The sequence below is a fragment of the Pristiophorus japonicus genome, chromosome 20, assembly GCF_044704955.1.
Source record: "Pristiophorus japonicus isolate sPriJap1 chromosome 20, sPriJap1.hap1, whole genome shotgun sequence".
NCBI classification, from domain to species: domain Eukaryota; kingdom Metazoa; phylum Chordata; class Chondrichthyes; family Pristiophoridae; genus Pristiophorus; species Pristiophorus japonicus.
This window is the reverse complement of record NC_091996.1, coordinates 3158951-3184855: the sequence shown is the minus strand read 5'-3', so window position 1 is coordinate 3184855 and position 25905 is coordinate 3158951. Positions and strand designations below refer to the sequence as shown.

Genomic DNA, 25905 nt, shown 5'->3' with positions numbered 1-25905 from the left:
GGGAGAGAGAGGGGGGAAGAGGGAGAGAGAGCGGGGAAGAGAGAGAGAGGGGGGAAGAGGGAGAGAGAGGGGGGAAGAGGGAGAGAGAGGGGGGAAGAGGGAGAGAGAGGGGGGAAGAGGGAGAGAGAGGGGGGAAGAGGGAGAGAGAGAGGGGGGAAGAGGGAGAGAGAGAGGGGGGAAGAGGGAGAGAGAGAGGGGGGAAGAGGGAGAGAGAGAGGGGGGAAGAGGGAGAGAGAGAGGGGGGAAGAGGGAGAGAGAGAGGGGGGAAGAGGGAGAGAGAGGGGGGAAGAGGGAGAGAGAGGGGGGAAGAGGGAGAGAGAGGGGGGGAAGAGGGAGAGAGAGGGGAGGGGGGGAAGAGGGGGAGAGAGGGGGAGGGGAAAGGGGGGGGAGAGAGAGTGGGAGAGAGAGAGTGGGAGAGAGAGAGTGGGAGAGAGAGAGTGGGAGAGAGAGAGTGGGAGAGAGAGAGGGGGAGAGAGAGAGGGGGAGAGAGAGGGGGGAGAGAGAGGGGGGGAGAGAGAGGGGGGGAGAGAGAGGGGGGGAGAGAGAGGGGGGGAGAGAGAGGGGGGGAGAGAGAGAGGGGGAGAGAGAGAGGGGAGAGAGAGGGGGGAGAGAGAGGGGGGGAGAGAGAGCGAGAGCGAGAGCGAGAGCGAGCGGGAGAGCGAGCGGGAGAGGGAGAGGGAAAGGGAGAGGGATAGAGACAGAGAGAGAGAGAGAGAGAGAGGAAAGGGTCCACACACTCTCTCTCGGATCGCGTGTTGATCACGAGCGAGTTTCTTGTTGCGGTGAGTTCAGAGAATCACATTCTGACACCAAGGAGAGAAGCAAGTTCGATGGTTATTGAGGTGAGAGACTCGGGTGGCGAGCTCGGCATGGAGAGACAGGACAGGCCCAGCCTCCAAACATGAGGGAGATGGAGGAGGGAATCAAGAGGGAGTGAGATGAGGTGGGACTGTGATCGTCAGCACAGCATCAGATGAAGGGAAGGACAGAGAGAGAAGGAGGATGAGGAGAGAATGAGTTAGAGCGAGGGAAGGTGGGCGGAGGAGCAGAGGGAAGGGAGAGAAGGAGGGAGAGGTGAGTGGGAGGGAAGGGGTGGCTTGGACTGACCTTCCAAACACTGACAATGATATTTATTGGGTCCATCGACACACCGAGCGGCATTGTGACAGGGCGTGCTCGCACACTCGTCCATATCGATCTCACACAGGTTCCCGTCGAATCCTGGAGAATCAAACACACCCACTGGTCAGGGGAGAAATTGCACGGGGTGTGGAACGCCAGGGGGGGGGTCCCAGAAAACGGAGGGTGGAAAGGGGGTATGAAGGGAGGTGAGTGTGAGTGAGTGAGTGAGTGAGCGAGGGGGTGGGGGCGCGCGAGAGGGGGGGTGGGGGCGCGCGTGAGAGGGGGGGGTGGGGGCACGCGTGAGAGGGAGTGGGGGTGCACGGGAGGGAGTGGGGGCGCGTGAGGGGGAGTGGGGGCGCGTGAGGGGGAGTGAGGGCGCGTGAGAGGGAGTGGGGGCGCGTGAGGGGGAGTGAGGGCGCGTGAGGGGGAGTGAGGGCGCGTGAGGGGGAGTGAGGGCGCGTGAGGGGGAGTGGGGGCTCGCGAGAGGGAGTGAGCGAGGGCGAGTGTGAGGGAGGGAGTGCGGGTGTGTGTGTGTGCGCGCGAGTGTGCGTGAGTGTGTGAGCGAGTGAATGTGAGTGAGCTTGTGTGTGGGTGTGGGAATGTGCGAGCGTGAGAGTAGGTGTGAGAGTGTCAGGGGGGTGAGCGTCAGGGGGTGTGTCGGGGGGGTGTGTGAGTGAGTGTGTGCATGTGTGTGTGTGTGTGTGAGTCTGTGTGTGAGTGTGTATGGGTGTGAGAGTGTGAGTGTGAGGGTGCGGGGTGCAGGGTGCGGGGTGCAGGGTGCGGGGTGCAGGGTGCAGGGTGCGGGGTGCGGGGTGCAGGGTGCAGGGTGCGGGGTGCAGGGTGCGGGGTGCGGGGTGCGGGGTGCGGGGTGCGGGGTGCAGGGTGCAGGGTGCAGGGTGCGGGGTGCAGGGTGCAGGGTGCGGGGTGCAGGGTGCAGGGTGCGGGGTGCGGGGTGCGGGGTGCGGGGTGCGGGGTGCTGGGTGCAGGGTGCTGGGTGCGGGGTGCTGGGTGTGTGTTCCTGCGGGAAAACGCCGCCTCGATGCAGTTGCTGGATGCCAGCATTTGCCAGCGATGTGCTGGGGCTCCATGGTTACTGAGAGTGGGGCATTGAATAGTTCTGACCTTGCACTGACACCGGCCTATTGACAAGCAGCGTCCCTGCACCACAGCTGCTCAATCCCTGTCGCCCCACACACCACTCAAACCGTCACTGTATTCAGCAACGCTCAGATTGTTCAGCAATCGTCTCCCCCTCCCCTCAACCCCTCGCCAGTGAGAGTCAGTGTGTGTGGGACCCGTACCCCAGTGAGAGTCAGTGTGTGGGACCTGTACCCCAGTGAGAGTCAGTGTGTGTGGGACCCGTACCCCAGTGAGAGTCAGTGTGTGGGACCCGTACCCCAGTGAGAGTCAGTGTGTGGGACCTGTACCCCAGTGAGAGTCAGTGTGTGTGGGACCCGTACCCCAGTGAGAGTCAGTGTGTGGGACCTGTACCCCAGTGAGAGTCAGTGTGTGTGGGACCCGTACCCCAGTGAGAGTCAGTGTGTGTGGGACCCGTACCCCAGTGAGAGTCAGTGTGTGGGACCTGTACCCCAGTGAGAGTCAGTGTGTGTGGGACCCGTACCCCAGTGAGAGTCAGTGTGTGGGACCTGTACCCCAGTGAGAGTCAGTGTGTGTGGGACCCGTACCCCAGTGAGAGTCAGTGTGTGTGGGACCCGTACCCCAGTGAGAGTCAGTGTGTGTGGGACCCGTACCCCAGTGAGAGTCAGTGTGTGGGACCTGTACCCCAGTGAGAGTCAGTGTGTGTGGGACCCATACCCCAGTGAGAGTCAGTGTGTGTGGGTCCCGTACCCCAGTGAGAGTCAGTGTGTGTGGGACCTGTACCCCAGTGAGAGTCAGTGTGTGTGGGACCAGTACCCCAGTGAGAGTCAGTGTGTGTGGGACCCGTACCCCAGTGAGAGTCAGTGTGTGTGGGACCCGTACCCCAGTGAGAGTCAGTGTGTGTGGGACCTGTACCCCAGTGAGAGTCAGTGTGTGTGGGACCAGTACCCCAGTGAGAGTCAGTGTGTGTGGGACCAGTACCCCAGTGAGAGTCAGTGTGTGTGGGACCCATACCCCAGTGAGAGTCAGTGTGTGTGGGACCTGTACCCCAGTGAGAGTCAGTGTGTGTGGGACCAGTACCCCAGTGAGAGTCAGTGTGTGTGGGACCCATACCCCAGTGAGAGTCAGTGTGTGTGGGACCTGTACCCCAGTGAGAGTCAGTGTGTGTGGGACCCGTACCCCAGTGAGAGTCAGTGTGTGTGGGACCCGTACCCCAGTGAGAGTCAGTGTGTGTGGGACCCATACCCCAGTGAGAGTCAGTGTGTGTGGGACTGTACCCCAGTGAGAGTCAGTGTGTGTGGGACTGTACCCCAGTGAGAGTCAGTGTGTGTGGGACCGTACCCCAGTGAGAGTCAGTGTGTGTGGGACCCATACCCCAGTGAGAGTCAGTGTGTGTGGGACCCGTACCCCAGTGAGAGTCAGTGTGTGGGACCCGTACCCCAGTGAGAGTCAGTGTGTGTGGGACCTGTACCCCAGTGAGAGTCAGTGTGTGTGGGACCCGTACCCCAGTGAGAGTCAGTGTGTGTGGGACCCGTACCCCAGTGAGAGTCAGTGTGTGGGACCCGTACCCCAGTGAGAGTCAGTGTGTGTGGGACCTGTACCCCAGTGAGAGTCAGTGTGTGTGGGACCCGTACCCCAGTGAGAGTCAGTGTGTGTAGGACCCGTACCCCAGTGAGAGTCAGTGTGTGTGGAAGTGTACCCCAGTGAGAGTCAGTGTGTGTGGGACCCGTACCCCAGTGAGAGTATGTGTGTGTGGTACCCATACCCCAAGAGAGTCAGTGTGCGCTGAGGGCGAGCGGAGGGGCAGGGGTGGGGGGGTGTGGGGAGGGGGAATGAATGTGGGGAACATGAGTCACTCGGGAGAATGAAGGGAGCGAGTCAGGAAGGGTGAGCGGCTGAGTGTCCCATAGTGCACATGCCCCGGGGGTGACCAACACAGACACCTCTGGGTCCCGCTGTTCTTCATCAGAGAAATAAATAGACTTGATTTTTTTTAACGATGATATTATTTTCCCTCCCTGGATTTCAGTTGCTGTGAGCTTATCGAGGAGTAATCCTGGTTGTCCCAGGGGCAGGAGGATGGGAGGGAAGAGTAGGCCTTGCCTCGGTATATTAAGCCTGCCCGTAGGCCGAGATTACTCTGTGGCCTTGCTCACAGCACAGACCAGGCAGGGGGGCGCGGTTTATCGATCACTGGCACCTACCTGAGGGGCATTTGCACTCAAACTCGTTGATTTTGTCGATACAAGTGCCCTTGTTTAAGCACGGATTACTGCCACACTCATTGGTATCAATTTCACAGTAGATTCCCTCGTATCCTGCAATTTTAAAACGCACAGAATTAACCGTTTCTGCCCGGCATATCAGTGCGGGGAGAATTGGGCGGTTTTCCCACACCAAGGGTAGGGGAAATGGAAAGAAATTTACGGCACGGAAGGAGGCCATTCGGCCCATCGTGTCCGCGCCGGCCGACAAAGAGCTACCCAGCCTAATCCCACTTTCCAGCTCTCGGTCCGTAGCCCTGTGGGTTACGGCACTTCAGGTGCTCATCCAAGTACTTTTTAAATGTGGTGAGGGTTTCTGCCTCTACCACCCTTTCAGGCCGTGAGTTCCAGACCCCCGCCACCCTCTGGGTGAGAAAAATTCTCCTCAAATCCCCTCTAAACCTCCCCCCAATTACTTTAAATCTCTGACCCCTGGTTGTTGATTCCTCTGCTAATGGAAATAGGTCCTTCCTATCCACTCTATCCAGGCCCCTCATCATTACATACACCTCAATAAGGTCTCCCCTCAGCCTCATCTGTTCCAAAGAAATCTGGAACTCTCTCCTCCCAAACAGCTGTGAAAGCTGGAGCTTGGTCGTTGTTTGTTGCTCCATGTTTTGGGGATTCGGGGCGGACAGGACAAAACATTGCTGGTCTCCAGTTGCGGAGTTTCTCAGGGAACTATCGGAATCCTCACTTCCCCCTTTTCCACGTCAGAAACTGCAACAGCAAAAAATGTCTTTGTTTCCCTCACATCGACAGGAACAGGAGGAGGCCAGTCAGCCCCTCGAGCCATTCAGTCACATCCATGCTGACCTGTACCCTCGTACCTACCTTCTCGATCAGCTCCGCTGGGCGGGCCACATTGTCCGCATGCCAGACACGAGACTCCCAAAGCAAGCGCTCTACTCGGAACTCCTACACGGCAAGCGAGCCCCAGGTGGGCAGAGGAAACGTTACAGGGACCACCCTCAAAGCCTCCCTGATAAAATGCAACATCCCCACCGACACCTGGGAGTCCCTGGCCAAAGACCGCCCTAAGTGGAAGAGGTGCATCCGGGAGGGCGCTGAGCAGCTCGAGTCTCGTCGCCGAGAGCGTGCAGAAAACAAGTGCAGGCAGCGGAAGGAGCGTGCGGCAAACCAGACTCCCCACCCACCCCTTCCCCCAACCACTGTCTGTCCCACCTGTGACAGAGACTGTAATTCCCGTTTGGACTGTTCAGCCACCTGAGAACTCAGTTTTAGAGTGGAAGCAAGTCTTCCTCGATTCCGAGGGACTGCCTATGATGATGATGATGACCCACCTTGTTTCCATATCCCTCCTTACCCAACAAAAATCCATCCATTTCAGTTCTATGAATTTCAATTGACCCCCCGCCCCGAGAGCGTTTTGGGGGAGAGAGTTCCCAATTCCCACTGCCCTTTGTGTGAAGAACTGCTTCCCCACATCACCCCTGAACGGCCTGGCTCTGTCCTCCTGAAGTCTTGTTACCATCCTCCTCGCTGTTTACTATGCTTATCATGTCATCAGCAAACTTTGAAATTATGCCCTGTGTACCTGCAACACATTGCTATTAAGAACTAGTTGGTTTATTTAACAATCACATTACACATTACCTGTTCATCCACCAGGCTCACAACCACCTGCCTCATCGTGAATCCCCTGAACCTAACTGGCCGGGGTTTTATTGAGTCTTGTGAACATCACGTGACTGGCTAACCTGTGAGCATACTCACAGGTGCATACATTACAATACCCACGTCCAGGTCATTAATATACATCAAACAGAGCAGTGGTCCCAACACCGAGTCCTGAACACGTCCCTTCGGTCTGATAAACAACCTTTCATCGTTACTGTCTGCTTTCTGCCCCCCCCCTCTGTACCCACACTTCCCCCCTCTGTACCCACACTTCTCCCCCTCTGTACCCACACTTCTCCCCCTCTGTACCCACACTTCTCCCCCTCTGTACCCACACTTCTCCCCCTCTGTACCCACACTTCTCCCCCTCTGTACCCACACTTCTCCCCCTCTGTACCCACACTTCTCCCCCTCTGTACCCACACTTCTCCCCCTCTGTACCCACACTTCTCCCCCTCTGTACCCACACTTCTCCCCCTCTGTACCCACACTTCCCCCCCTCTGTACCCACACTTCCCCCCCTCTGTACCCACACTGCCCCTGTCCCTCGATCCGTGGGTACCTGTACCTACCGGACATGCAGATGCACTGGAACTTCCCAATCAGGTCAAGGCAGGTGGCATCATTCTGGCAGGGACTGGACATGCACTCGTTGAAGTCCAGCTCACACCGAGGGCCGTGATAGCCGGGGAGGCACTGACACTCGAAGGAGCCCAGCGTGTTGATGCACTTTCCCGAATGCTCACAGGGGTTGGAGCCTGCGGGAGATCGCCAGGGAGATTTAGAGAGACGGAAACAGGCAGACAGGCAACACCACACACACTTCCCTCACTCCCTCCCTCAGTACTGCCCCTCCGACAGTGCGGCGCTCCCTCAGTACTGCCCCTCCGACAGTGCGGCACTCCCTCAGTACTGCCCCTCTGACAGTGCGGCACTCCCTCAGTACCGCCCCTCCGACAGTGCGGCGCTCCCTCAGTACTGCCCCTCCGACAGTGCGGCGCTCCCTCAGTACTGCCCCTCCGACAGTGCGGCACTCCCTCAGTACTGCCCCTCCGACAGTGCAGCGCTCCCTCAGTACCGCCCCTCCGACAGTGCGGCGCTCCCTCAGTACTGCCCCTCCGACAGTGCGGCACTCCCTCAGTACTGCCCCTCCGACAGTGCGGGGCTCCCTCAGTACTGCCCCTCCGACAGTGCGGCACTCCCTCAGTACTGCCCCTCCGACAGTGCGGGGCTCCCTCAGTACTGCACCGGGAGTGTCGGCCTGGATTTTGTGCTCAAGTCTCTGGAGTGGGGGGTTGAACCCACGACCTTCTGACTCAGAGGTGAGAGAGAGGGAGAGAGACTGGTGTCCCACAGCACCGGCGAGGCAGTGACGCGAGAAAGACGAGGAGAAGGAAGTGTGGCGCGGAAGGGGGGGGGGGGGGGGGAGGGTGGTGCGGGGGGGGGGGGGGGAGGGTGGTGCGGGGGGGGGGGGGGGGAGGGTGGTGCGGGGGGGGGGGCAGGGTGGTGCGGGGGGGGGGGGGAGGGTGGTGCGGGGGGGGGGGGGGGGGAGGGTGGTGCGGGGGGGGGGCAGGGTGGTGCGGGGGGGGGGGCAGGGTGGTGCGGCGGGGGGGGCAGGGTGGTGCGGGGGGGGGGGGGCAGGGTGGTGCGGGGGGGGGGGGCAGGGTGGTGCGGGGGGGGGGGGCAGGGTGGTGCGGGGGGGGGGGGGCAGGGTGGTGCGGGGGGGAGGGGAGGGTGGTGCGGGGGGGGGGGGGGGGGAGGGTGGTGCGGGGGGGGGGGGGGGGGAGGGTGGTGCGGGGGGGGGGGGAGGGTGGTGCGGGGGGGGGGGGGGGGTGGTGCGGGGGGGGGGGGGAGGGTGGTGCGGGGGGGGGGGGGGGAGGGTGGTGCGGGGGGGGGGGCAGGGTGGTGCGGCGGGGGGGGGGGGGTGGTGCGGGGGGGGGGGAGGGTGGTGCGGGGGGGGGGGAGGGTGGTGCGGGGGGGGGGGGAGGGTGGTGCGGGGGGGGGGGGGGGAGGGTGGTGCGGGGGGGGGGGGGTGCGGGGGGGGGGGGGGAGGGTGGTGCGGGGGGGGGGGGTGGTGCGGGGGGGGGGGGGGTGGTGCGGGGGGGGGGGGGGAGGGTGGTGCGGGGGGGGGGGGGGGGAGGGTGGTGCGGGGGGGGGGGGGGTTTGCTCCTTACCCAGCGAGCATTCATCGTCGTCCTGTTTGCAGGCGGCCCCAGAGAAGCCGGCGGGGCAGGTGCAGATGGCCTTGCCATTGACGGGGTTGGTGCTGCAGTTAGCCTCCTCGTGGCACGGATTACTGATACACGCATCGTCCAGGTGGCACAGCAGCCCTGCAGAACAGCAACCGCGGAGAGGATCAACGGGGGGGAATATTGCACCCAGACAGGCCGCTGGACCCAGACAGGCCGCTGGACCCAGACAGGCCGCTGGACCCCAGACAGGCCGCTCGATCCCAGACAGGCCGCTCGACCCCAGACAGGCCGCTCGACCCCAGACAGGTCCCGGGACCCAGACAGGCCGCTGGACCCAGACAGGCCACTGGACCCAGACAGGCCGCTCGACCCCAGACAGGCCGCTCGACCCCAGACAGGCCGCTCGACCCCAGACAGGCCGCTCGACCCCAGACAGGCCGCTCGACCCCAGACAGGCCGCTCGACCCCAGACAGGCCGCTCGACCCCAGACAGGCCGCTCGACCCCAGACAGGCCGCTCGACCCCAGACAGGCCGCTCCACCCCAGACAGGCCCCGGGACCCAGACAGGCCGCTCGATCCCAGACAGGCCGCTCGATCCCAGACAGGCCGCTCGATCCCAGACAGGCCGCTCGACCCCAGACAGGCCGCTCGACCCCAGACAGGCCGCTCGACCCCAGACAGGCCGCTCGACCCCAGACAGGTCCCGGGACCCAGACAGGCCGCTGGACCCAGACAGGCCGCTCGACCCCAGACAGGCCGCTCGACCCCAGACAGGCCGCTCGACCCCAGACAGGCCGCTCGACCCCAGACAGGCCGCTCGACCCCAGACAGGCCGCTCGACCCCAGACAGGCCGCTCGACCCCAGACAGGCCGCTCGACCCCAGACAGGCCGCTCGACCCCAGACAGGCCGCTCGACCCCAGACAGGCCGCTCGACCCCAGACAGGCCGCTCGACCCCAGACAGGCCGCTCGACCCCAGACAGGCCGCTCGACCCCAGACAGGCCGCTCGACCCCAGACAGGCCGCTCGACCCCAGACAGGCCGCTCGACCCCAGACAGGCCGCTCGACCCCAGACAGGCCGCTCGACCCCAGACAGGCCGCTCGACCCCAGACAGGCCCCTGGACCCCAGACAGGCCGCTGGACCCCAGACAGGCCGCTGGACCCCAGACAGGCCGCTGGACCCCAGACAGGCCGCTGGACCCCAGACAGGCCGCTGGACCCCAGACAGGCCGCTGGACCCCAGACAGGCCGCTGGACCCCAGACAGGCCGCTGGACCCCAGACAGGCCGCTGGACCCCAGACAGGCCGCTGGACCCCAGACAGGCCGCTGGACCCCAGACAGGCCGCTGGACCCCAGACAGGCCGCTGGACCCCAGACAGGCCGCTGGACCCCAGACAGGCCGCTGGACCCCAGACAGGCCGCTCGACCCCAGACAGGCCGCTCGACCCCAGACAGGCCGCTCGACCCCAGACAGGCCGCTCGACCCCAGACAGGCCGCTCGACCCCAGACAGGCCGCTCGACCCCAGACAGGCCGCTCGACCCCAGACAGGCCGCTCGACCCCAGACAGGCCGCTCGACCCCAGACAGGCCCCGGGACCCAGACAGGCCGCTCGATCCCAGACAGGCCGCTCGACCCCAGACAGGCCCCTGGACCCCAGACAGGCCCCTGGACCCCAGACAGGCCCCTGGACCCCAGACAGGCCCCTGGACCCCAGACAGGCCCCTGGACCCCAGACAGGCCCCGGGACCCCAGACAGGCCCCGGGACCCCAGACAGGCCCCGGGACCCCAGACAGGCCCCGGGACCCCAGACAGGCCCCGGGACCCCAGACAGGCCCCGGGACCCCAGACAGGCCCCGGGACCCCAGACAGGCCCCGGGACCCCAGACAGGCCCCGGGACCCCAGACAGGCCCCGGGACCCCAGACAGGCCCCGGGACCCCAGACAGGCCCCGGGACCCCAGACAGGCCCCGGGACCCCAGACAGGCCCCGGGACCCCAGACAGGCCCCGGGACCCCAGACAGGCCCCGGGACCCCAGACAGGCCCCGGGACCCCAGACAGGCCCCGGGACCCCAGACAGGCCCCGGGACCCCAGACAGGCCCCGGGACCCCAGACAGGCCCCGGGACCCCAGACAGGCCCCGGGACCCCAGACAGGCCCCGGGACCCCAGACAGGCCCCGGGACCCAGACAGGCCCCGGGACCCAGACAGGCCCCGGGACCCAGACAGGTCGCTCGACCCCAGACAGGCCGCTCGACCCCAGACAGGCCGCTCGACCCCAGACAGGCCGCTCGACCCCAGACAGGCCGCTCGACCCCAGACAGGCCGCTCGACCCCAGACAGGCCGCTCGACCCCAGACAGGCCGCTCGACCCCAGACAGGCCGCTCGACCCCAGACAGGCCGCTCGACCCCAGACAGGCCGCTCGACCCCAGACAGGCCGCTCGACCCCAGACAGGCCGCTCGACCCCAGACAGGCCGCTCGACCCCAGACAGGCCGCTCGACCCCAGACAGGCCGCTCGACCCCAGACAGGCCGCTCGACCCCAGACAGGCCGCTCGACCCCAGACAGGCCCCTGGACCCCAGACAGGCCCCTGGACCCCAGACAGGCCCCTGGACCCCAGACAGGCCCCTGGACCCCAGACAGGCCCCGCTGGGTTCACCCTCTGCCCGACACTGTCCCAATCCCATGGCCCCGCCCCGGTCCCAGACCCCTACATCCCCCCTCTCCACTAGCCACCCAGCTCACCTTTAATGTTGACAGAATGTACAGCACAGAAACAGGCCATTCAGCCCCACTGCCGGGGTTTGTGCTGCACACCAGCCTCCTCCCACTCTCTTCCTCTCACCCCATCACCATATCCCTCTATTCCCTTCTCCCCTGTGTGTTTATCCAGCCTCCCCTTAAATACATCGATACTATTCGCCTCAACCCCTCCCTGTGGCAGCGAGTTCCACATTCTCACCGCTCTCTGGGCAAAGAGGTTTCTCCTGAATTCCCCGTTGGGTTTATTAGCGACTGTCTTGTACTGATGGCCCCCAAGTTCTGGTCTCCCCCACAAATGGAAGCATCTTCTCCAAGTCTATCCCCTCAAACCCCTTCATGATTGTAAAGACCTCTATCAGGTCACCCCCTCAGCCTTCTCTCTTTTCGAGAGCAAAGAGCCCCAGCCTTTTCTGATAGTTATAACCTCTCAGTTCTGATATCATCCTTGTAAATCTTTCTTGCACCCTCTCCAGTGCCTCTATCCTTGTTATAACATGGAGACCAGAGCTGTGCGCAGTGCTCCAAGTGTGGTCCAACCTCGGTTCGATACAAGTTTTGCACAACTTCCCTGCTTTTGAATTCTATCCCTCTTGAAATGAACCCCAGTGCCTGGTTTGCTGTTTAGGGCTTTGTTAACCTGCATCGCTACTTTTAGTGATCTGAATCTATTCCCAGATCCCTCTGCTCCTTCACTCCATTTAGACCATTATTTCCCCAGCAGTGTGCACCTCCTCACACTGACAGGTCAGAGGTGGCGGACGGTCAGAGGTGCTTACCGGTTCGGCCGTGGGGACACTCGCAGTAGAAGGAGGCGACGCGATCGTGACACGTGGCCCCGCTGTAGCAGGCTGCGATGGCGCAGTCATCGATGTTCTCGCTGCAGTCGTCCCCGGTCCAGCCGTTGACACAGACGCAGTTGTAGCCGCCGTTGGTGTTGTGGCAGGTCCCACCGTTCTGGCAAGCATTGGGCTGGAGCTGGCACTCGTCCACATCGTCAGTACAGAACTGGCCTGGGGGGCGGCAGGACCAAACAGCTCGCATCACCGTCAGTCAGCCTTCGACTAACCCTCCAACCCAGGAACCCCGACCCGGGAACCCCCGACCATGGGAACCCATGGCCCCGGGATCCCCCGACCCTGGGATCCCCCGACCCTGGGAACCCATGGCCCCGGGAACCCCCGACCCCGGGATCCCCCGACCCCAGGAACCCATGGCCCCGGGAACCCCCGACCCCGGAATCCCCCGACCCCGGGATCCCCCGACCCTGGGATCCCCCGACCCCGGGAATCCCCCGATCCCGGGAACCCCCGACCCCGGGAATCCCTGATCCCGGGAACCCCCGACCCCGGGAACCCATGGCCCCGGGATCCCCCGACCCCGGGAACCCATGGCCCCGGGATCCCCCGACCGTGGGAACCCCCGACCCCGGGAACCCATGGCCCCGGGAACCCCCGACCCCGGGAACCCATGGCCCCGGGAACCCCCGACCCAGGGAACCCCCGACCCAGGGAACCCCCGACCCCGGGAACCCATGGCCCCGGGAACCCCCGACCCCGGGAATCCCCGATCCCGGGAACCCCTGACCGTGGGAACCCCCGACCCCGGGAACCCATGGCCCCGGGATCCCCCGACCCTGGGAACCCCCGACCCTGGGAACCCATGGCCCCGGGATCCCCCGACCCCGGGAATCCCTGATCCCGGGAACCCCCGACCCGGGAACCCCTGACCGTGGGAACCCCCGACCCCGGGAACCCATGGCCCCGGGAACCCCCGACCCCGGGAACCCCCGACCCCGGGAACCCATGGCCCCGGGAACCCCCGACCCCGGGAACCCCCGACCCCGGGAATCCCCGATCCCGGGAACCCCCGACCGTGGGAACCCCCGACCCCGGGAACCCATGGCCCCGGGATCCCCCGACCCTGGGAACCCCCGACCCTGGGAACCCATGGCCCCGGGATCCCCCGACCCCGGGAATCCCTGATCCCGGGAACCCCCGACCCGGGAACCCCTGACCGTGGGATCCCCCGACCCTGGGAACCCATGGTCCCGGGATCCCCCGACCCTGGGAACCCCCGACCCTGGGAACCCATGGCCCCGGGATCCCCCGACCCTGGGAACCCCCGACCTCGGGATCCCCCGACCCTGGGAATCCATGGCCCCGGGATCCCCCGACCCTGGGAACCCATGGCCCCGGGAACCCCCGACCCCGGGAACCCCCGACCCCGGGAACCCATGGCCCCGGGAACCCCCGACCCCGGAATCCCCCGACCCCGGGATCCCCCGACCCTGGGATCCCCCGACCCCGGGAACCCCCGACCCCGGGAATCCCTGATCCCAGGAACCCCCGACCCCGGGAACCCATGGCCCCGGGATCCCCCGACCCCGGGAACCCATGGCCCCGGGATCCCCCGACCGTGGGAACCCCCGACCCCGGGAACCCATGGCCCCGGGAACCCCCGACCCCGGGAACCCATGGCCCCGGGAACCCCTGACCCCGGGAACCCATGGCCCCGGGAACCCCCGACCCCGGGAACCCCCGACCCCGGGAATCCCCGATCCCGGGAACCCCCGACCGTGGGAACCCCCGACCCTGGGAACCCCCGAACCCGGGATCCCCTGACCCTCTGACCCTGGGAACCCCCGACCCCGGGAACCCCCGACCCCGGGAACCCCCGACCCCGGGAACCCCCGACCCCGGGAACCCATGGCCCCGGGAATCCCCGATCCCGGGAACCCCCGACCCTGGGAATCCCTGATCCCGGGATCCCCCGACCCCGGGATCCCCCGACCCCGGGAATCCCCCGACCCCGGGAATCCCCCGATCCCGGGAACCCCCGACCCCGGGAATCCCTGATCCCGGGAACCCCCGACCCCGGGAACCCATGGCCCCGGGATCCCCCGACCCCGGGAACCCATGGCCCCGGGATCCCCCGACCGTGGGAACCCCCGACCCCGGGAACCCATGGCCCCGGGAACCCCCGACCCCGGGAACCCATGGCCCCGGGAACCCCCGACCCCGGGAACCCCCGACCCCGGGAACCCATGGCCCCGGGAACCCCCGACCCCGGGAACCCCCGACCCCGGGAATCCCCGATCCCGGGAACCCCCGACCGTGGGAACCCCCGACCCTGGGAACCCCCGAACCCGGGATCCCCTGACCCTCTGACCCTGGGAACCCCCAACCCCGGGAACCCCCAACCCCGGGAACCCCCAACCCCGGGAACCCCCGACCCCGGGAACCCCCGACCCCGGGAACCCATGGCCCCGGGAATCCCCGATCCCGGGAACCCCCGACCCTGGGAATCCCTGATCCCGGGATCCCCCGACCCCGGGATCCCCCGACCCCGGGAACCACCGACCCCGGGAACCCCCGATCCCGGGATCCCCCGACCCCGGGAACCCCCGACCGTGGGAACCCCCGAACCCGGGATCCCCTGACCCTCTGACCCTGGGAACCCCCAACCCCGGGAACCCCCGACCCCGGGAACCCCCGACCCCGGGAACCCCCGACCCCGGGAACCCATGGCCCCGGGAACCCCCGACCCCGGAATCCCCCGACCCCGGGATCCCCCGACCCTGGGATCCCCCGACCCCGGGAATCCCCCGATCCCGGGAACCCCCGACCCCGGGAATCCCTGATCCCGGGAACCCCCGACCCCGGGAACCCATGGCCCCGGGATCCCCCGACCCCGGGAACCCATGGCCCCGGGATCCCCCGACCGTGGGAACCCCCGACCCCGGGAACCCCCGACCCCGGGAACCCCCGACCCCGGGAACCCATGGCCCCGGGAACCCCCGACCCCGGGAACCCCCGACCCCGGGAATCCCCGATCCCGGGAACCCCCGACCGTGGGAACCCCCGACCCTGGGAACCCCCGAACCCGGGATCCCCTGACCCTCTGACCCCGGGAACCCCCGACCCCGGGAACCCCCGACCCCGGGAACCCCCGACCCCGGGATCCCCCGACCCCGGGAACCCCCGACCCCGGGAACCCCCGATCCCGGGAACCCCCGATCCCGGGAACCCCCGATCCTGGGATCCCCTGACCCCGGGAACCCCCGATCCCGGGAACCCCCGATCCTGGGAACCTCCGACCCGGGAATCCTCGACCCTGGGAGCCCCTGACCCCGGGATCCCCAACCCTGGGAACCCCGGGAACCCCCGACCCTGGGAGCCCCCGACTCTGGGAACCCCGGGAACCCCCGACCCTGGGAACCCCCGATCCCGGGAACCCCCGATCCTGGGAAGCCCCGATCCTGGGAAGCCCCGACCCCGGGATCCCCTGACCCCGGGAACCCACGGCCCTGGGAACCCATGGCCCCGGGATCCCCCGATCCTGGGAACCCCCGATCCCGGGATCCCCTGATCCCGGGATCCCCCGATCCCAGGAACCCCCGATCCCAGGAACCCCCGACCCTCTGACCCTGGGAACAACCAACCCTGGGAACCCCCGACCCCGGGATCCCCGACCCTGGGAACCCCCGACCCTGGGAACCCCCGACCCCGGGAACCCCTGACCCTCTGACCCTGGGAACCCCCGACCCTGGGAACCCATGGCCCCGGGATCCCCCGATCCTGGGATCCCCTGACTCTGGGAACCCCCGACCCCGGGAACCCCCGACCCCGGGAACCCCCGATCCTGGGATCCCCCGACCCCTGGATCCCCCGACCCCTGGATCCCCCGACCCCGGGATCCCCTGGCCCTGGGAACCCCGGGATCCCCCGACCCCGGGATCCCCCGACCCTCTGACCCTGGGAACCCCCGACCCTGGGAACCCATGGCCCCGGAATCCCCCGATCCTGGGAACCCCTGACCCCGGGAATCCCTGACCCCAGGAACACCCGACCCTCTGACCCCGGGTTCCCCTGACCCTGGGATCCCCTGGCCCCGGGACCCACCGGTCCCGGGATCCCCTGACCCTGGGAAGCCCCGACCCTCTGACCCTGGGAATCCCCGACACGGGAGCCCCCGACCCTCTGACCCTGGGATCCCCTGACCCTGGGATCCCCTGACCCCGGGACCCACCGGCCCTGGGAAGCCCCGACCCCGGGAAGCCCCGACCCTCTGACCCCGGGACCCACCGGCCCTGGGAACCACAACCCCGGGATCCCCTGGCCCAGGGACCTCCCGACCCGGGATCCCCCAAACCTTGGGAACCCCGACCTTGAGACCCCGGACCCCCGCTGTTACCTGCAACTGAGGGAGCGTCTGCTGCTCGTCACCATCCACAGCCCCCGATAGCGGGGGAGTGTGGCTCCACAACCAGCCATGGCCTCCCCATGGCCTAGGGAAGGTGGAGAGCAACACCAGCCAGGGTTCCTGCCCCCGCTCGCTGCCCGGTGACCCCCACCCCTGCTGGGTGTGGATGTCAGACAAGGACTGTGATGATCGCCGTGGTCGAATATCCCATGGCCATCCAAGCCTGGATTCTCACTGAAGACCCTGATGTGAGGGCGAAGTATCTCAATTTGAGAACATCTTTTAACGAGGGCAGTCTTTTGCAAACTGGCCTCTTACCCTCAGAACTCCTCTCAATGGCGATGGGTCTTGTCCTGAGGACCACATTCAACTTGTGAGGGGGGGGTTGGCGATTTAACAACTTGCATTTATATAGCGCCTTTATCGTAGTGAAACCTCACAAGGCGCTTCACAGAAGCATAAATCAAACACAGTTTGACACCGAGCCGCATAAGGAGATTATCAGGACAGGTCAAAGAGGTAGGTTTAAGGAACGTCTTAAAGGAGGAGAGAGAGGCGGAGAGGTTTAGGGAGGGAGTTCCAGAGCTTAGGGCCCAGGCAGCTGAAGGCACAGCCACTGATGGTGGAACGATTATAATCAGAGATGTGCAAGAGACCAGAATTGGAGGAGCACTGAGATCTCGGGGGGTGTAGGGCTGGAGGAGGTTACAGAGATAGGCAGGGGTGTAGGGCTGGAGGAGGTTACAGAGATAGGCAGGGGTGTAGAGGCTGGAGGAAGTTACAGAGATAGGGAGGTGTGTAGAGCTGGAGGAGGTTACAGAGATAGGGAGGGGTGGTGGGGCTGGAGGGGGTTACAGAGATAGGGAGGGGTGTAGGGCTGGAGGGGGTTACAGAGATAGGGAGGGGTGTAGGGGCTGGAGGGGATTACAGAGATAGGGAGGGGTGTAGGGCTGGAGGGGATTACAGAGATAGGGAGGGGTGTAGGGGCTAGAGGAGGTTACAGAGTTAGGGAGGGGTGGTGGGGCTGGAGGAGGTTACAGAGATAGGGAGGGGTGTAGGGCTGGAGGAAGTTACAGAGATAGGGAGGGTGTAGGGCTGGAGGAGGTTACAGAGATAGGGAGGGGTGTAGGGGCTGGAGGGGGTTACAGAGATAGGGAGGGGTGTAGGGGCTGGAGGGGGTTACAGAGATAGGGAGGGGTGTAGGGCTGGAGGAGGTTACAGAGATAGGGAGGGGTGTAGGGCTGGAAGAGGTTACAGAGATATGGAGGGGTGTAGGGCTGGAGGTGGTTACAAAGATAGGGAGGGGTGTAGGGGTGGAGGAGGTTACAGAGATAGGGAGGGGTGTAAGGGCTGGAGGAGGTTACAGAGATATGGAGGGGTGTAGGGCTGGAGGAGGTTACAGAGTTAGGGAGGGGTGTAGGGCTGGAGGTGGTTACAAAGATAGGGAGGGGTGTAGGGCTGGAGGAGGTTACAGAGATAGGGAGGGGTGTAGGGGCTGGAGGGGGTTACAGAGATAGGGAGGGGTGGTGGGACTGGAGGAGGTTACAGAGATAGGGAGGGGTGTAGGGTGGGAAGGATTGGAAAAAAGGAGTTGGTGGTGGGGGGGATGGACAAGAGGCCAGAATTGGAGGGTCTCACTCAGACGACACTATCCAATGAGGGGTGGGTTTTTGGAGAGGAGTTTGCTGTGACTTGCGGGGACGGAGGCGGGCGAGCTGCGATGGTTACCACGGCGACGGCCTGGGCGGTCAGGCGGACCAAGGCAGGTCGATCGGAGCGTTTACCTGTCCACTCCGGGGGGCACTGGCAGTTGTAGGTGTTGACCCCATCCACACACAGCCCTCGGTTCCGGCAGCGATGCTCGGGACAGTCGTCGACATTCACCTCGCAGTGCTGGCCCGAGAATCCTGCAACACACACACACCCGGTCAGTGACCATCGCTCAGCTTACCGGGGCAAGGGCCTCATGTCCGGCCTACTCCCAGGTCACTGCATGCGTTTCCTCAAAATCACACGGAGTGTACGGCACAGAAACAGGCCGTTCAGCCCGGCCGGTTCGTGCCGGCGTTTATGTTCCTCACCCGCTTCTCCCAGCCCTCTTCATCTCACCCCATCACCATATCCTTCGATTTCCTTTCTCCCTCGTGTGATAATCTAGCTTCCCCTTAAATGGATTTATTACTGACTATCTTATATCGATGGCACCTAGTTTAACATAAGAAATAGGAGCAGGAGCCGGCCATTCGGCCCCTCGAGCCTGCTCCGCCATTCAATAAGATCACGGTTGATCTGATCTTGGCCTCAGCTCCACTTCCCCGCCCGCTCCCCATAACCCTCGACCCCCCCGGAGTACAAGAATCAATCGATCTCAGCCTTGAATATACTCAACAACTGAGCCACCACAGCCCTCTGGGGCAGAGAATTCCAGAGATTCACGACCTTCTGAGAGAAGAAGTTCCTCCTCATCTCAGTCATAAATGGGCAACCCCTTACCCTGAGACTGTGGCTCCTGGTTCCAGACTCTGGAGTGTCAGCCGTGGCTCAGTGGGTAGTACACTCACCTCTGATATGTGGAGTCAGAGGAAATGTATTAGCATGGATAGAGAATTGGCTGGCTAACAGAAAGCAGAGAGTCGGGATAAATGGGTCCTTTTCGGGTTGGAAATCGGTGGTTAGTGGTGTGCCACAGGGATTGGTGCTGGGACCACAACTGTTTACAATATACATAGATGACCTGGAAGAGGGGACAGAGTGTAGTGTAACAAAATTTGCAGATGACACTAAGATTAGTGAGAAAGCGGGTTGTGTAGAGGACTCAGAGAGGCTGCAAAGAGATTTAGATAGGTTAAGCGAATGGGCTAAGGTTTGGCAGATGGAATACAATGTCGGAAAGTGTGAGGTCATCCACCTTGGGAAAAAAACACAGTAAAAGGGAATATTATTTGAATGGGGAGAAATTACAACATGCTGTGGTGCAGAGGGACCTGGGGGTCCTTGTGCGTGAATCCCAAAAGGTTAGTTTGCAAGTGCAGCAGCTAATCAGGAAGGCGAATGGAATGTTGGCCTTCATTGCGAGAGGGATGGAGTACAAAAGCAGGGAGGTCCTGCTGCAACTGTACAGGGTATTGGTGAGGCCGCACCTGGAGTACTGCGTGCAGTTTTGGTCACCTTACTTAAGGAAGGATATATTAGCTTTGGAGGGGATACAGAGACGATTCACTAGGCTGATTCCGGAGATGAGGGGGTTATCTTATGATGATAGATTGAGTAGACTGGGTCTTTACTCATTGGAGTTCAGAAGGATGAGTGGTGATCTTATAGAAACATTTATAATAATGAAAGGGATAGACAAGATCGAGGCAGAGAGGTTGTTTCCACTGGTCGGGGAGACTAGAACTAGGGGGCACAGCCTCAAAATACGGGGGAGCCAATTTAAAACCGAGTTGAGAAGGAATTTCTTCTCCCAGAGGGTTGTGAATCTGTGGAATTCTCTGCCCAGGGAAGCAGTTGAGGCTAGCTCATTGAATGTATTCAAATCACAGATAGGTAGATTTTTAACCAATAAGGGAATTAAGGGTTACGGGGAGAGGGCGGGTAAGTGGAGCTGAGTCCACGGCCAGATCAGCCATGATCTTGTTGAATGGCGGAGCAGGCTCGAGGGGCTAGATGGCCTACTCCTGTTCCTAATTCTTATCTTCTTATGTTCAGTACTGAGGGAGCACTGCACTGTCGGAGCGGCAGTACTGAGGGAGCACTGCACTGTCGGAGGAGCCATCTTTCGGATGAGACGTTAAACCGAGGCCCCGCCTGCCCTCTCAAATGGATGTAAAAGATTCCATGGGACTATTTTAACGAAGAGCAGGGGAGTTATGCCCGGTGTCCTGTTTGTGGGAGCTTGCTGTGCGCAAATTGGCTGCCGCGTTTCCCACATTACAACAGTGACTACACTCCAAAAGTACTTCATTGGCTGTAAAGCGCTTTGAGACGTCCAGTGGTCGTGAACGCGCTATATAAATGCAAGTCTTTCTTTCTCCAGCGGAAACAACCTCTCAGCATCTATCCTGTCAAACCCCCTCAGAATCTTCTATGAATGAGATCACAGTTCGTTCTTCAAAAACTCGAGAGAGTATCGGCCCAATCTACTCAACCTCTCCTCACCAGGCGTTTGAGACCAGTCCCACCCCCACAGACGGAAACACTTTGAGACACAGCTCGCACTGCTCCCTGCGGCACTCGCTGGGTGATCGCGGGGAGGAGAGCGCAGGAGAGGAAGCAGAGATAACGGGGTTCCCCCGGGGCTGGGGCTCAGGACCCTCAAACTCAGGCACAAGTGTGTCACCACAGGAGGGAGTGAGAAACACTGAGGTGCAGCCCCACCCCAGGCTACAGGGGCTGCGGTGACTGAGACCCGACCATCAGTAACTGAGACCACGGAAAAGCAAGACTTGCATTTATATAGTGCCTTTCACATCCCTCAGGATGGTCCAAATCGTTTTACAACCAATTAAATACTTTTGGAGTGTAGTCACTGTTGTAATGTGGAAAACGCGGCAGCCAATTTGCGCACAGCAAGCTCCCACAAACAGCACTGAGATAATGACCAGATAATTTGTTTTTAGGGATGTTGGTTGAGGGATAAATATTGGTCCCAGGACACCAGGGAGAACTTCCCTGCTCTTCTTCCAATAGTGTCACGGGATCTTTTACATCCAGAGGGAAGGCAGAGCCTATGTTTAATGTCTCATCCGAAATACAGCATCTCTGACAGTGCAGCGCTCCCTCAGTACTGCCCCTCCGACAGTGCGGCATTCTCTCAGTACTGCCCCTCCAACAGTGCGGCGCTCCCTCAGTACTGCCCCTCTGACAGTGCGGCATTCTCTCAGTACTGCCCCTCCGACAGTGCGCCGCTCCCTCAGTACTGCCCCTCCGACAGTGCGGCGCTCCCTCAGTACTGCCCCTCCGACAGTGCGGCGCTCCCTCAGTACTGCCCCTCCCACAGTGCGGCACTCTCTCAGTACTGCCCCTCCGACAGTGCGGCGCTCCCTCAGTACTGCCCCTCCGACAGTGCGGCGCTCCCTCAGTACTGCCCCTCCGACAGTGCGGCACTCCCTCAGTACTGCACTGGGAGTGTCGGCCTGGATTTTTGTGCTCAAGTCAGTGGAGCGGGACTTGAACCCACGACCTTCTGACTCAGGTGGGAGGGAGTGCGAACCACTGAGTCAAGACTGACACGGCTAAGAGCTGTCGGATTGTCGTAAAAACCCAAGGGGTTGACTAATGTCCCTGTGGGGAAGGAAACCTGCCGGCCTTACCTGGTCTGGGTCGGTATGTGACTCCAGACCCACACCAATGCGGTTAACCCTTTACTGAGGAGGCCGAGCACACCATTCTGTCACATTAATAGGGATGGGCAATAAATGCCGGCCTTGCCAGCGACGCCCACATCCTGTCAGTGAATTAATAAAAAAGACTCGGATGGAGGAAATGTAGTTTGCGGTTTCAGCTCCTACGGACAGGTTTCGATTTAACTTGATCTTTCCCCTCCCCCCAGAATCGCCCCCTCCTCACAAACACTCGGTGTCTTCACTGCCGCCTGAGCAAGATACTCGAAATCAAGAGATTTAAAAAAACACACAATTTGTGTCTGTAGGGGAATAATAATGAATCTATCAATGCTAACAGGAAACTGTGTTTCACAGAATGCTGAAACAGGAAGTTGACTTGTTAAAGCCCACATTTCCTGCAGTTCCTGTGTTTAGCCCTTCGATTGCAATGTTCTAATACCTTCCCCTGCTTTAACTCACACTCCATCTCCATCTCCATCTCTCTCTCTCTCTCTCTCTCTCTCTCTCTCTCGCGCTCTCGTTCGCTCTCTCGCTTTTGGGTCCATATCTCCCTCCCCTTCTGGGAACACTGGAAACAGGAGGCCATTCAGCCCCTCGAGCCTGTTACATAGGAACAGGAGGAGGCCATTCAGCCCCTCGAGCCTGTTACATAGGAACAGGAGGAGGCCATTCAGCCCCTCGAGCCTGTTCCACTGAAACAGGAGGAGGCCATTCAGCCCCTCGAGCCTGTTACATAGGAACAGGAGGAGGCCATTCAGCCCCTCGAGCCTGTTACACAGGAACAGGAGGAGGCCCATTCAGCCCCTCGAGCCTGTTACATAGGAACAGGAGGAGGCCATTCAGCCCCTCGAGCCTGTTACACAGGGACAGGAGGAGGCCATTCAGCCCCTCGAGCCTGTTACACAGGAACAGGAGGAGGCCATTCAGCCCCTCGAGCCTGTTACACAGGAACAGGAGGAGGCCATTCAGCCCCTCGAGCCTGTTACACAGGAACAGGAGGAGGCCATTCAGCCCCTCGAGCTTGTTACACAGGAACAGGAGGAGGCCCATTCAGCCCCTCAAGCCTGTTACACAGGAACAGGAGGAGGCCCATTCAGCCCCTCGAGCCTGTTCCGCCATTGAATCAGATCCCAGACGATCTGTATCTTAACCCCATCCACCCAGTGTAATGTGTGCCCCTGTGAGGAAGCTCACAGGTTTGTAGAGCTGTTGAGTTGGGAGTGGCTTAGCCAGTCGCGTGATGTTCACAAGACTCAATAAAACCCCAACCAGTTGGGTTCGGGGGATCCACGATGGGGCAGGTGGTTGTGAGCCTGGTGGATGAACCGGTAATGTGATTGTTAAACCTTTGCTATTAAACCAACTAGTTCTTAATAGCAATGTGTTGCTATGAATTCTTAAGCAAGAACCCATGAAGTAAATACATTACACCTGGCTTGGTTCCGTAACAATACCCTTACCGAACAAAAATCATCTATCTCAGTTTTGACATTTTTAATTGCCCCCCACTGCAGCCTCAACAGCGTTTTGTGGGAGAGACTTCCAGATTCCCACTGCCCTTTGTGTGAAGAAGTGCTTCCCGACATCACCCCGAACAGCCTGGCTCTAATTTTAAGGTTCTGCCCCTTGTTCTGGACTCCCCCCACCAGAGGGAATAGTTTCTCTCTATCTGCCTCATGGAATCCTTCAATCATCTTAAACACATTTCTCACTGCCGCCTAGTGTCAGCTGTGGCTCAGTGGGCAGCACCCTCACCTCTGAGTCAGAAGGTTGTGGGTTCAGGTCCCAGTCCAGGGGCTTGGACACAGAAATTTAGGCTGACACTCCCAGTGCAGTACTGAGGGAGCGCCGCACTGTCGGAGGGGCAGTACTGAGGGAGTGCCGCACTGTCGGAGAGGCAGTACTGAGGGAGCGCCGCACTGTCGGAGGGGCAGTACTGAGGGAGCACCGCACTGTCGGAGAGGCAGTACTGAGGGAGCGCCGCACTGTGGGAGGGACAGTACTGAGGGAGCGCCGCACTGTGGGAGGGGCAGTACTGAGGGAGCGCTGCACTGCCTTTTGGATGAGATATTAAACCGAGGCCCCGTCTGCTCTGTCAGGTGGATGTAAAAGATCCCGTGGCGAATATTTCAAAGAAGAGCAGGGGAGTTCTCCCCAGTGCCCTGGGGCCAATATCTGGTCATTATCACATTGCTGTGTGTGGGAGCTTGCTGTGCGTAAATTGGCTGCTGTGTTTCCCACATTACACCAGTGACTACACTCCAAAGTATTTCATTGGCTGTAAAGCACTTTGGGATGCCCGGTGGTCGTGAAAGGCGCTATATAAATGCAAGTCTTTCTTTAGAATCCAAAAGGTTTCAACATCAACCCCTGTAAAATGCTTCAATAAAACTTTCATCTGAAAAAAAAATATTTCCTTCAATTCTAATAAAAGCACAGTTTGCTAACCACAACAACTTGTATTTATATAACGCCTTTAACGTAGTAAAATGTCCCAAGGCGCTTCACAGGAGCGATTATCAAACACAATTTGACATCGAGCTGCAAAATAAAAATTAGGGCAGATGACCAAAAGCTTGGTCAAAGAGGCAGATTTTAAGGAGAGTCTTGACGGAGGAGAGAGAGGTAGAGAGGCGGAGAGATTTAGGGAGGGAGTTCCAGAGCTTGGGGTCCAGGCAACAGAAGGCACAGCCACCGATGGTGGAGCGATTATAATCAGGGATGGTCAGGAGGCCTCAATTGGAGGAGCGCAGACATCTCGGGGGGTTGTGGGGCTGGAGGAGATTACAGAGATAGGGAGGGGCGAGGGCCATGGAGGTGATTTGAAAACAAGGATGAGAATTTTGAAATCGAGGCATTGCTTATCTGGGAGCCAATGTAGGTCAGCGAGCACAGGGGGTGATGGGTGAGCGGGACTGGGTGCGAGTTAGGACACGGGGCAGTGAGCACAGGGGGTGATGGGTGAACGGGACTCGGTGCGAGTTAGGACACGGGGCAGTGAGCACAGGGGGTGATGGGTGAGTGGGACTGGGTGTGAGTTAGGATACGGGGCAGCGAGCACAGGGGGTGATGGGTGAGTGGGACTGGGTGTGAGTTAGGACACGAGGCAGTGAGCACAGGGGGTGATGGGTGAGCGGGACTGGGTGTGAGTTAGGACAAGGGGTCAGTGAGTACATGGGGTGATGGGTGAGGGGGACTGGGTGTGAGTTAGGACACGGGGCAGTGAGCACAGGGGGTGATGGGTGAGCGGGACTCGGTGCGAGTTAGGACACGGGGTCAGTGAGCACAGGGGGTGATGGGTGAGCGGGACTCGGTGCGAGTTAGGACACGGGGCAGCGAGCACAGGGGGTGATGGGTGAGTGGGACTGGGTGTGAGTTAGGACACGGGGCAGTGAGCACAGGGGGTGATGGGTGAGCGGGACTGGGTGCGAGTTAGGACACGGGGCAGTGAGCACAGGGGGTGATGGGTGAACGGGACTCGGTGCGAGTTAGGACATGGGGCAGCAGGGTTTTGGAGGAGCTGAGGGTAGAAGATGGGATGTCGGCCAGGAGAGCGTTGGAATAGTCAGGAGTCTGGACAGGGTTGGCAAAGCATGGACCAGCTGACCGCGAGACACCCATGTCACAGATGTTCACTCTCACCCACTGTCGCTCAGCGTCTGATAGGTCGTGACTGGAAAGAAAGACTTGCATTTATATAGCGCCTTTCATGACCATCGGACCTCTCAAAAGTGTTTTGCAGCCAATGAAGTACTTTTGCAGTGTGGTCACTGTTGTAATGTGGGAAACGCAGCAGCCAATTTGTGCACAGCAAGCTCCCACACACAGCAATGTGATAAATGACACAGATAATCTGTTTATTTTGTGATGTTGGTTGAGGGATAAATATTGGCCCAGGACACCAGGGAAAATTTCCTTACGCTTATTCGAAATAGTGCCCTGGGATCTTTTACATCACCAGGAGAGCAGGCAGAGCCTCGGTTTAACGTCTCAACTGAAAGATCATGAAGGGTTTTCACAGAGCAAATCGGGAGAAGCTGTTCCCCGGGGCAGGAGGGTCATTAACCAGAGGACACAGATTGACGATAATTGGCAAAAGAACCAGAGGGGGAGATGGGAAGAATGTGTTTACGCAGCGAGTTGTTGTGATCGGGAACGCGCTGCCTGACAGGGCGGTGGGAGCAGATTCAATAGTAACTTTCAAACCGGGAATTGGATAAATACTTGAAAAGGAAAAATGTGCAGGGCTGTGGGGACAGAGCGGGGGGA

General features: G+C 61.5%; 1 protein-coding gene across 1 annotated transcript in view; it reads right to left on the bottom strand.

The window, feature by feature from the left end:
- The window catches only part of LOC139233061 (neurogenic locus notch homolog protein 1-like), a 79760-nt gene that overhangs the window by 5905 nt on the left and 47950 nt on the right, over window positions 1–25905 (bottom strand). The window contains exons 5-10 of the mRNA XM_070863581.1: window positions 18076–18198; window positions 11866–12099; window positions 8300–8455; window positions 6698–6883; window positions 4425–4538; window positions 1108–1221 (exon numbers count right to left, since the gene is read on the bottom strand). Of these exons, the coding sequence (XP_070719682.1) occupies window positions 1108–1221; window positions 4425–4538; window positions 6698–6883; window positions 8300–8455; window positions 11866–12099; window positions 18076–18198 (927 nt within the window). The remainder of the gene's footprint in view (window positions 1–1107; window positions 1222–4424; window positions 4539–6697; window positions 6884–8299; window positions 8456–11865; window positions 12100–18075; window positions 18199–25905) is intronic.